The 12,219-nt window shown below is 44.3% G+C and overlaps 1 protein-coding gene across 1 annotated transcript in view; it reads right to left on the bottom strand.

Annotated features, from left to right (window-relative positions):
* Positions 1 to 12,219, bottom strand: part of INSR (insulin receptor) — a 219,832-nt gene that overhangs the window by 33,585 nt on the left and 174,028 nt on the right. Inside the window, exons 15-16 of the mRNA XM_006902677.1 lie at positions 3,816 to 4,090; positions 411 to 550 (exon numbers count right to left, since the gene is read on the bottom strand). Of these exons, the coding sequence (XP_006902739.1) occupies positions 411 to 550; positions 3,816 to 4,090 (415 nt within the window). The remainder of the gene's footprint in view (positions 1 to 410; positions 551 to 3,815; positions 4,091 to 12,219) is intronic.

Raw genomic sequence — 12,219 nt, 5'->3', positions numbered from 1 at the left:
AGGCTTCTTCCAAGAGGTATCTGGGTGGCTGTGAACTCTCACCCTTCTGCTTAGCAGCCTAGTGAGTTCTGTTCCAATTTGATTATCTTGTTCATCTATGTGTTTCACCCTCCATAGAATCCAGTCCCTTCTCAGGTGCGACGCCTACAAAAGGTCACACGATAAGGTGTGGAGCGATTTACTCTCAGACGCAGTTTCCTCTAACGAAGAGTGAGCCAATCCGGGAAGAAGGGTCAAATACAGAGGCAGCCCTCACACAACCTTGAGGACAGAATTGAAAGAAACTGAGGGGATAAGTACAAATGTGTAGATTCACATTTCTGTCTTTCTAGAAAGTGTGGATCAAGGCTTCACAACCTCAGGGCAAAGCAGGTTCTCCCAGACAGCCCCAAAGATCTGAGGACGCTTACCTCCTCGCCGTATCGCCGATAGCTCACTTCATACAGCACGATCAGCCCGTTGGGTTCCTTCGGCTCCTGCCACATCAGGTGCACAATGTTGTTCTCAAAGATTTCGTGGGTCACAGGACCAACAATGTCATCCGCCTTGGCTGTAAGCAACAGGGAATGGGGTTAGCCTTGGGGACGTGACCCAAGTGGGCTGTTTTCATCTCTCTTCTGTTAAAACCATTTTAGACGTAAAAGAAAGTGTAAAAACTGTAAAGTGTCAACCTAAACATCTATCAGCAGATGGCGTAGCCACGCAACAGAATGGCATTCAGTAATCAAAAGGGATTGAGAACTGATACATGCTAAGGGAGCTCTAGGGGCTTGGTGGTAAGGAGCTGGGTTGCCAACCCAAAGGTAGGTGGTTTGAATCCACCAGCTGCTCTGTAGGAGAAAGATGTCCTCCAAGGCAATTTACAGCCTCTGAAAATCCACTGGAAAGTCAGCTATGAGTCAGCTCTGCCTAGACGGTATATAACCACATATGCTAAGTGTGAGTGAATCCTGAAAAACAGGATGCTGTCAGGGAGAGAAGTAAGCTGCAAAAAAGCAGGCAAGTGTATGATTCCAGTTATATATGCAACGTATTCATCTCAAACTCAAGCAAACTGCTGCTGAATCAGACTCATAGCTGACCCCTCCAGCAGGTTTTCAGAGACTGAAAATTTCAGAGTAGGAGACAGCTCATTTTTCTCCCATGGACCAGCTGCTGGATTAGAACTGCTTGTCTTTGGGGGTCTCAGTGCAACTCCTTACTACGAGGCCACCAGAGTTCCCTATACAATGTGCAGAACAGGAAAATTCATAGAGACAGGAAGTAGATTAGTGGTTGCTTAAGGCTTGAGAGCAGCAGGAAACAGGGAGTGATGACTGAGGGGCAGAGCTTTGGACCCTGAGAATGTGCAAATGCCAGGGGGTTATTCTCTTTAAAACACCTGAGTCTGACATGTGGACTAGACCGGAATTGGGTCAGGAGAAAAAGTCTGTATATCCTTCTCTGCGGGTCCCCCAATGAGAGCATCCCACATAAATTCTGCAAGATTATCTCACAAAAGGCTAAGAAGACTTATCTCAGACTCATTTTAGTAAATATACACATATCTAGTTATGTAGCAAAAGTGGCTTTGATTTTTGTTTTAGGGGATTTTGTTAATAAAAATTACAGTCAAAGGCTAATGGGCTTATCTCAAGGATTTAGGGGTAACTACACTTTATTTTCCTATTGCTCATATGTACTTCTTAATTTTATTTTATTCTTCTCACTGCATGCCTTTTCTAAAGTTCACAGAACAGCCCATGTCACTCATGTCAACGTAAAAATCTCAAGATATAAAAAAATGTCCAAGCTTCCTCATCCAACAGAGGCTGGGAGAACTCTGGAGATATCCGTTAAATCTAGAACAAAACAGGCTCTACATTTTATTTTTCCTATTGCTTATATTTATGGACTAAAGCTCAACGTCAAGAAAACAAAGATTCTAACCACTGGGCCAATTGGCAGCATCAGCATGGATGGGGAAGAGATTGAGATAGTTAACAGTTTTAATTTACTTGGCTCCACAGTCAACACTCTTGGTAACAGCAGCCAGGAAACGAATTGCATTGGGAAAGTCGGCTGTGAGGGACCTCTCAAGAGTAGTGAAGAGCAACGATGTCAGGCTGGAGACTAAGGTGCACCTGATCCGGGCTACAGTCTTCGCAATTATGTGCTATGCATCAGAGAGTTGGACAGTGAATAGGTTTGATAGAGGATTGATGCCTTTGAGCTGTGGTGCTGGAGAAGAGTGTTGAATATACCATGGACTGCTAGGAGAACAAACAGGTCTGTCCTGGAGAGGGTGAAGCCAGAGTGTTCCCTGGAGTCAAGGATTCTGAAGCTTCGTCTGACATATTTTGGGCATGTTGTAAGGAGGGACTGGTCCTTGGAGAGGGACATCATGTTTGGCACAATGGAGGGGTAGCGAAGGAGAGGAAGACCTTTGATGAGATGGGTGAATTTTTTGGCTGGAGCGGTGGGAATAAGTGCGTTTGAGATGGCTAGGTTGGCACAGGATAGAAGAGCGTATAGAGCTCTTGTACATAGAGGGTCGCTATGAGTCGCAAGCGACTCGATGGTACATAACAACAAACAACAACATTGCTTATATTTCTTTCTTCATTTTGTTTCCTTCTCCTCACTGCATGCATTTTCTGAAGGTCATATAATGATCTCCAGGACTCACGTCGGTTTAAAACCCTAAGACATAGAAGACGCCAGGCTTCCTGGTCCAACAGAGGCTGGTGGAACTCTGGAGTCATCCTTCTACTCTGTCACAAAACTTGCCCCATGGCTCAACTTTCAGGTAAACAACAGAAAGGGCTAGAAGGTGAGTAATAATAATACCAGGGCAGCCTTCACTCCTTAGCACAGCCAACCAGAGAAGGCCAAGCCAAGAGACAAAGCCCAGGGCAGCAAGGAAGACAGAAGGACTCATGGAAATGAGAGTTTCTGGGAGGAAGTGGGAAAAGTGAGATTATAGTAGGGATCCTGTCATTAAAGTTGAATCGATTATGAATTATGAGTAAATTAATGTAGGAATCAATACATTAATCAACACATCCATGCACTAACAATATATCAGTGAACAGAATGAATTAATAACTACAAAGGTATTGATGATTATTAATGTAATAAATTAGTATTAATTAATCAATAAACACCAATGTATTAATAATTAACACAGGTGTTAATACATGAGGTTTTGTTCCGGACACGGGAGCTCAGGTGATTTAGTTCTAAGGAACTGTACTGCCAACCAAAAGATACATGGTTCAAATCCACCAGCTGCTCCCCGGAAGACAGATGAGCAGAGTCTCCTCCTGTATGATTTACAGCCTCTGAAAACCCACTGGAGGGTCAGCTATGAGTCAGTTCTGCCTGGATGGCACTTAACAACAAACAACTACAACAATGCACTAATAAGGTACTTTGGAGGCATTGTGGGTAAGGAGTTGCCCGAAGCAGGCAGTTCAAATCCCACGGCTGACCCTCTGAAGAAGGATGGGCAATCTCCTCCCATGTGATCTACAGCCTCCAAAAGTTCACTGGAGGGTCAGCTACGAGTTGAAGAGGATGAACAGGCAATAATGCATTAATCAATACAGTAATCTGGTGATTAACACATGAATGTATTCACTAACACACCCATTAACTAACATGTTAGTGTGTGAACAGTTAACTGACAAACCAATCTATAAACTTTCATGCAAATCACACTTTTTTACAAATCTAAGAAAGGAAAGTTCTATGCACACATGCACACTGCCTGGGGATGCTGGGCTTGCTGGTTCCTGCCCAGCAGAGTGGCAGCTTGGGACAAGCAGACTCACCCTCGGGCATGGTTCTGGCGCTGACGTAGGCTGCCACGCTGCACCTCTCCCCAGGCACGTCCTGGTTGCAAGCCTGCAGCTCGATGCGATAGCCGGTGAAATGCCTCAGGCCGGAGATGACCAGCGATTCCTTGTTCACCACCTTCTCAAAGGGCCGCGGCTCCACCGGGATGGTGGGCATGTTGGATGAGGAGGTGTTGGGGAACCCCGGAACCGTGGGCACGGCCACCGTCACGTTCTCTGCGTCACTGAGGGCCCGGCGCTTCCGAGACGGCCTGCGAGGAAACACACACAGCCACGCCATTGGCATCTTCAGGAGCGATGATGCTATGACAGGCTCTGGCATGGGAGGGTGAGCACCAAGATTAGAACGTAAATTACCAGGAATCACAACCCAGAGAGGCTTTGAGGTGTCCCTGCAGACACGGGAAGTGTCAGGGCAAAGCCACTCCATCCCAGGAAGGTTGGACAGGGGCCGGGGCCATCAATTGAGCCACGGACATAGCCCCTGTTCCAAGTTTCATTTCAGATTTTCACTCTGCAGATTGCTAGGCTGTCCGGAGTCAGAGTTAACATTATGAGTGCCAAAGCGTGTAAGAGTTAGCCTTCTGGGAAGACCTGATGTGTGACAGTGGCGCAATGGCCACAGCAACTGGCCAACCAACGCCATCCCTTTAAATAGGAGAAACACACCTTCCCATCCTGATGACTACCAGGGCCACCTGCACATTGCAGCACTTACAATTCTATTCTTGGCAAAGGCATCTTAGCCCTCCGACTCCTAAGGGGAGCTCCAAGAAACTTCTCTGCAAGTAGCACTCTGTTTCTTTTCTCCCTGAAGGGCGCACGTACAGAAAAGTAGCACAATACAGTGTGCATCAACCTTCAAAGGTATGCTGACTGACAAAAGCCAGACACAAAAGACCACACACGGAGGAGGATCTCGTTTATAGGCAGATCTGGGAGACATCACGGGTTCAAACACACAGCGAGTACGTAAGAAAACCACATTCACGCCGTACTGTGGTCTAAGAAGCGAGCCACGGCACTGTGGGAAAGTCTGAACTATTGCCAGGACTGCAGCCTCCAATATGGATTGAGGCTCAATGTCAAGAAGACAAAGATTCTCACCACTGGACCAATTGGCAGCATCAGGATGGATGGTGAAGAGATTGAGATTGTACACAGCTTTAGTTTGCCTGGCTCTACAGTCAACAGTCTTGACACCAGCAGCCAGGAAATTAAAAGGCGCATTGCCATGGGAAAGTCTGCTGTTAGGGACCTCTCCAAAGTGCTGAAGAGCAAGGGTGTCTCTCTGGAGACTGAGGTGTGTTTGATACAGGCCACGGTCTTCACAATCACTTGTTATGCATCAGAGAGTTGGACAATGACCAGAGGATAGAAGGAGAATTGACGCCTTTGAGCTGTGGTGCTGGAAAAGAGTATTGAGAATACCATGGACTGTTAAGAAAACAAACAGATTCGTCCTGGAAAGGGTTAAACCGGGTGGCTCCTTGGAGGCAAGGATTCTGAGGCTTCGTCTAACATACTTTGGACATGTTGTGAGGAGAGACCAGTCCTTGGAGAAGGACATCATGCTTGGGAGGGTGGAGGGATGGCGCAGGAGGGGAAGGCCCTCTATGAGGTGGATTGATTCAGTGACTGGGATAATCGGGATGGGAGTGTCAGAGACAGTGCGATTGGCACAGGACAAAGCAGAGTTTAGGGCTGTTGTACATTGGGTTGCTATGAGTTGCAAGCGACTCGACGGCACATAACAACAACAACAACAATTGCCAGGACCAAAATATAAGCACATGCTGTTGGGGGTAAAAAGCATCTACCTTGCTCAAAGCAGGGTGGACAGAAACCTTCTACTTGTAAAATCTGCAGGGTGTCCCTGGAGGACATTATGCTGAGTGGAATATCTCAGTCACAAAAAAGACAAATACAGCATAAAGCCACTGTTATAAAACAGGACAGACACGGGAGCTGGGGGGAAACTAAGAAAAGAGGGGACAAATAATGTACACTGCATTGAAACAGATGAGGGAGAGAATGGTATAAAAGGAATATATGATTAGGTATTATTGTCATGACAAGAGTTCAGAATAAGAGCTGCATAGTAAAGTGGTCTGGGGGTGGGGGAGGTGAGAGAACATTTTTCCCAAAGAAAAAAAGAGATCTGGAGGGCGGGCGCAGGGAGGAAAATGTACCAAATGAACAATTAGAAACCCAAGTTCTTTATAAACTTTCATTAAAATATCAATTAAAAAATCTGTAGGATGTACAAAGAGCCTTAAAACGAGGCGTGAACAAACTGCACGAGGTATGTCTGCACTGATGGCACGGCTTAGTGGATCAAACGCAATGATTTATGCTGTCCGAGCCTGGATAAGGGGACAGGGGAAGTGACTTTAATAAGTATAGGGCTTCTCTCTGAAGTGAGGAAGAAAGTTCTAGAACTAGGTGATAATACTGCCGGCTGTGCACAGCATGCTGTTAGGTGCCATCGAGCTGAGTGTGACTCAAAGTGAAAACATGAACAACAGCTCTGAACCCTGTCCTGTCTTGTGCCGTCCTCATCATTTCTGACACTGCTGAGCCCACTGTTACAGTCACTGTGTTCAACCCACCCCACTTTGAGGTCTTCTTCTCTTTCAATGATCTTTCCAAGCATAATGTCCCTCTCTTAGCAACATGCCCAAAGTATGAGAGATGAAGCTTTGTCGTCTTTGCCTCCAAGGATCATTCTGGATGCACCTTCTCTAAGATATATCTGTTTATCCTCTTGGCAGTTCACATAACACTCATTACTCTGTACTTAATACCATGGGAATGTATACTTAATGACTGAAATGGGAAACTTGTGCTATATGTACTTTGACACACTAAAAGGAGGCGGGGGCGGGGGCAGGGTGGTGTGGGGAAGCAAACTGCAAAAGCGTATCCTTGGATGAGGGAGAAATTTATATGCACTGAACGAAACTCAACTGACTTAGGAGTCATGAAGTCCGTCCAGTACCTTTCCAAGATTGGTGGGAAGAGATTGCCTCACCTTTCTCGGGAGAGTGCCTGGGTGATTTGAACCACTGACTTTTTAGTTAGCAGCCTAACATGTAAGGTTCTAAACCACAGAGGATCCTTAAGACACCTATCAGAGGAGGATAACCCAAATATTTGGCATTCATAAAAAAAAGAGGTCAGATCCTGGAGGACATTATGCTGAGTGAAGTATTTCAGTCCCAAAAGGACAAATATTGCAGAGTGCCACTGTTGTAAAACAAGACTGACATCGGGGTTGAAGGGAGTCTGAGAAAGAGGGAATTTAAACAGAAGAGGGAGAGAATGGTTTAAAAACAATATATGACTAGTTGTTGTTGTTATTTTATTACTATTATTATTATTACTAACATCATCATCATCATCACGACAGGAGTCCAGAATGAAGGCTGCAAAGTGGAGTGGACTTGGGGGGAGGGATTGTAAAACAATGAAAGAATTTTTTCTTTTACTTTTCAAAGAGAAGAGTGAATTGGGTGGGGAAAGGTGGGAAGGTAGAAAAATACAACAACGAATGGATGGAAATCCAAAGTCTCTGTAAATGTTCATTAAAATTAAAAAATAAAAATGAAATAACAAAGAGGTCAGATCCTATCAAGTGTGTAAGACTTGGAAAAACAAGTTTCAGCTTTCACAGATTTCTTGTATAAAGAAATAAGTATTGCTAGCCAGACGAGTAAAAAATTTAAAAAAATGTTTAAAAAGTGCTGGAAGATAAAAAAGGTTAAAACAAAAAAAAAAAGTGCTGGAAGATAAATTATTAATCAGTCCACTGTCTACACGGTTCAAACCCACTAGCTGCTCCACAGGAGAAAGATGGGCAAGCTCGCACGCACCTCACAGCTTCTGAAAACCGGCTGGACAGTCAGCTATGAGTTGGTTCTGACTCGAAGGAACAAAACAATTGTTCTCTTTGGAATTTTTAATAATAGGAGTATGTTTAGGGTCAAACATTTTTATAACTTTCCCCCCACTTGTCACATTGAAAGTTTTATTCTATGACACCAAATATTTTCCCGACAACATCATGTCTTGAGTAGGGAAGGATTTACATTTATGTTGCTTTGTCTTCTTCACGAGTGTGAAGATTCCCCTCTCACCTCATTACAGAAGTGGTAAATGCTCACTGCAAAACCAGACCCTAGAACACACTGACTAGCTAGCTGCAAGATATTCCACCTAACATGTGAACTACAACTGATTTAGCCATTCCTCTATTTTTCAATAGTAATCTTTCTTGATTTTTTTTTGCCATTTTAACCATTTCTATACAATCAGGGTGATCCAAGCAACAACAGAAAGCGTTGAGCCCAGAAGCTAATAAACTCATGCGCAGCACCAAACCCCCATTGCGACTGGTCCTTCTAGTCCTCACTGCCACAGTCTGCACTGCGTGGTCCCACTCCACCCTGCCTAGAGCACCTTTGGGTTGTGGACTTGCACCAAAAGTCCCTCGGGGGGAAAGCTGTTCTGGACTCACCACACCCTGTCTCTCAGTGTCCACCAGCCCCTCTGTGTTGCTGGTTTACTGGAATGCTTCAGTGCACCTGGTTTTCAGACCCATGTTCACACTGTTCACATCCCAGGTAGAAAAATAAAAGTATCACAAAGGAAAAAAAAATCAGGGTCATCCCCTTTCTTCATACCTATTGCATCTGTACTCCGAGCTGTAGAAAGAATATTGAATATACCCAGGACTGCTAAGAGAACAAACAGGCTCATCATAGAGAGAGTCAAACCAGGCTGCTCCTTGGAGGCAAGGATTCTGAAGCTCCACCTGACACACTTTGGGCATGTTGCGCGGAAGGACCAGTCCTTAGAGAAGGACATCATGCTTGGGAGGGTCAGTGCAAGAGTGGAAGACCCTCAAAGAGATGGATTGACTCAGTGACTGGGATAATCGGGGGTAGGTGTGTCAGAGACAATAAGATTGGCTCAGGATAAAGCAGGATTCTGAGCTGTTGGACATAGGGTCACTATAAGTTACAGACAACTTCAATGAAAGAATTTTTCTTTTTTTTTTTCAAAAGAGGAGTGAACTGGTGGGGAGGGCTGGGCAGGGAGAAAAGTGCAAAATCTCTGTAAATGTTCATTAAAATCAATAATTTTTTTTTAAAAAAAGAAGAAACTGGCATCCGGATTGGAGGAAGACTCAACAACCTACATCATGCAGATGATACAACCTTGCTTGCAGAAAGTGAAGACAACTTGAGGCAACTACTGCAGAACATCAAAGGCCATCGCCTCCCATATGGGTTACATATCAACATCCTCACCACGGGATCAACAGACAACATCATGATAGATGATGGAGAAAAGACTGAAGTTGTCAACAATTTCCTTTTACTTGGATCTACAGTTAGCACTCACGGTAGCAGCCATCAAGAAATCGAAAGATATGCTGTATTGGGGAAAAATCTGCTGTCAAGTACTTTGCCAAAGAGAAAAAAGAGCAAGGAATGTCCATTTACACACCAAGATGCATCTCGTCCAAGTCATGATATTTTCAATTTCCTCCTGTGCATCCGAAAGGTGGACAATGACTAAGGATGACCAAAGAATTAATGCCTTTGAGTTGTGGTGTTGGAGAAAAGTCTTGAATAACCCATGGACTGCCAAAAGAACAAACGACTCTTGTATTGGAGGAAGTTCAGTCTGGGTGCTCCTTAGAGATGAGAATGGTGACGTCTCCATCTCATACACTCTATGTGTATTACCTGCAAAAGTCAGTCCTTAGAAAAGGCATCACCCTGGGAAAGGCAAAGGGTCAGAGAAAGTGAGGAAAACGCTCAATGAGACGAACAGATACAGTGACTGTAACAACGGGTTTGAGCATCAGGAATCGTGAGGATGGCACAAGACAGTGCAAGGTTCACCTGTTGTTCATAGAGTCACTATGAGTTAGAGTCAACTCCGTGGCACCCGACAACCACAACAGAAAACCAAAATCAAAGCCACTGCCTCTGAGTCAATTCCAGCTGATGGCGACCCTTGATCAAGTTTCAGAGGTTTTATAAAATCTTAATGGGAGGAGAGTGCCCATCTTTCTCTTTTGGGGCAACGAGCAGATGTGAACCTCTGCTCTTCTGGTTAGTGGCCCAATCTGCAACACACTATGCCACCGGGATTCCTTTAAATATTGCTGTAATAATCTCCTGATTACCTTCAAAGAGTTGCCATTGAGCCTATTCCCATGTAAGGCACCCTTGGGCGTGCTGGGGCAGTTCTGTGCTCTGTACAGTTTTCAATGACTGAGACCTTTTGGATGTAGATTGCCAGGACTTTTTCCCACAGTACCTCTCTGGTGGGTTCAAGTGCCCAGCACGTCAGTTAGTGGTCAAATGCTTATCTGTTTAGGTGACCTGGGGCTCTTTCTGGTTGTCTTATTAGTTCCTGAAAGTAACTTCCTAGATGAGAAACCACCAAAGAGGATATGAAACCTCTTCTACGTTTTTTAATATGTTTAGTTAAAATGTCATCTGGAAACTGCAATGCTGAGGGCATATCATTTTTAGATTTTGAAACTGAGACATAAAGAATGGCATATGAACACACGGAGGCAGCTTGCAATTTCTTAAGCCAAAGGGAAACAGGCATGGACCAGCCACGGTTTTCAGGGGGGGGAAATATTCTGCTATAAACATCATGCCTCTGGAAACTGTATGAACTTTGAGAAACAACAATAGTTATAGAAAGGCTTCAGGTATTTTGTTCACAGCATCGCTCTGAATCATGCTCAACTCAACACAATCAACTATGATCCAGATACTGCTGCCTTTGAATCTTCCTGATGTGGAGAAGGCTTGGAGTTTCTTAAGCCAAAGGGGAACTAGAATGGACCAGCTGAGGTTTTTGGACAGCAATACAGCACTGTGTTCTAGGACCCCAGGACCCAAGTGCTGCTGTCCTTGAACCTTTCTGACTGCAACACGTGGAGAAGGCTTGAGATTTATTTTTTAAATTTTATTATTTTTTGGGGGGTGTACCATCGAATCAGATCTGACTGGTACGAGAGGAGATTGCTCCTCCTTCTCCAACAGGGCATCTGGTGGAAGGCTTGAGATTTCTTAAGCCAAAGGGGCATAGGCATGGACCAGCCATGGTTTCCTGAGAACAATACTCACTGTGCTTCAGGCCCTTAGACCTGCAGCCTTCGGGGCAAAAGGGGCGTACCAATATATATGTCTTTCATAGAACGTCACCCTCCCCTCAGACAGTACCCACTTATAAGCTACCAAGAAAAGATTCACATAATGTCAAGAAAGTAGCAGGCTGCTTTGAAAAACCAAATAACCCTTTCTCCCGCTCCCTCCCCAAAAAAGCAGAGCATACTGTAGACCCAATGAGTACCCCAAACACAGAGAACCAGAAGAAATGTGCCAAAAACTCATACTCTATCCAGAATGGCACAGACAAATGTAGAACACTTAAGCAGACCCATCACAAAAAAAAGTTGAGCAGGTCATAAAAAGATTTCCCTACGAAAAAAGTCCTGGACCACATGGCTTCAAGGCTGAACTCTATGAAACATTCAGAGAAGAACTATTAACAGTTGTACTTAGATTATTTAAATAAAAAAAAATATAAAAAGAATGCTCCCAAGCAAGCATAACCCTAATACCCAAACCAGGAAGAGGTATCACCAAAAAAGAAATGTAATACCCTTTCCTGAGTAAAAACCTCAGCAAAATAGAAATATTGGGAAATTTCCTCAACATAGTGAAAAGTATATAAACAAAACCAAGGGCCAGTATCATGCTCAATGGAGAAAGAATAAAAATATTCTCTTGTGAACAGGAACAAGACAAGGATGCCCACTGTTACCACTTCTATTCAACATTGTATTGGAAGTGCTTGCTAGGGCAATACAGCAAGAGAAGGAAATACGAGGCAGCCAGATCAGAAAAGAGATGGTGAAGCTGTTGCTATATGTAAATGATATGATAGTGTACACAGAAAACTCCAAGAACTCAACCAAAAAACCTCTTGAAGCTAGTAGACCAATTTAGTAGAGTGGCAGGATAGAAGAGCAATGTTAAAAAGTCAGTGGGGTAATTCCATGGTAACAAAGAAAACATAGAGAAGAAAAATAAGAAAGCAGAGTATCATTTACAATAGCCAACCACAAATTGAGATACTTAGGAATAAACCTAACTAGAGACACAGGGCCTCACCAACCCAGCACGTCCAAATGCTGGCAAAGTCCTTCCGCCAGACCCCCAGTACATCTGGCATGTCTGCTCTGCCGATCCCCACGTGAAAGGTCACGTCCCACCTAGGGCCTTTGGAGACTTAATGTCAGCTGAATCGGGACTCTGGCTTCTTGAGGCACGGCAGGTTT

The sequence above is a fragment of the Elephantulus edwardii genome, unplaced genomic scaffold, assembly GCF_000299155.1.
Source record: "Elephantulus edwardii isolate Elephantulus edwardi_28Jun2011 unplaced genomic scaffold, EleEdw1.0 scaffold00438, whole genome shotgun sequence".
In the NCBI taxonomy this organism is placed as follows: Eukaryota; Metazoa; Chordata; class Mammalia; order Macroscelidea; family Macroscelididae; genus Elephantulus; species Elephantulus edwardii.
Note: the sequence above shows the minus strand (reverse complement) of the source record. Positions and strands in the feature narration are given on the sequence as shown.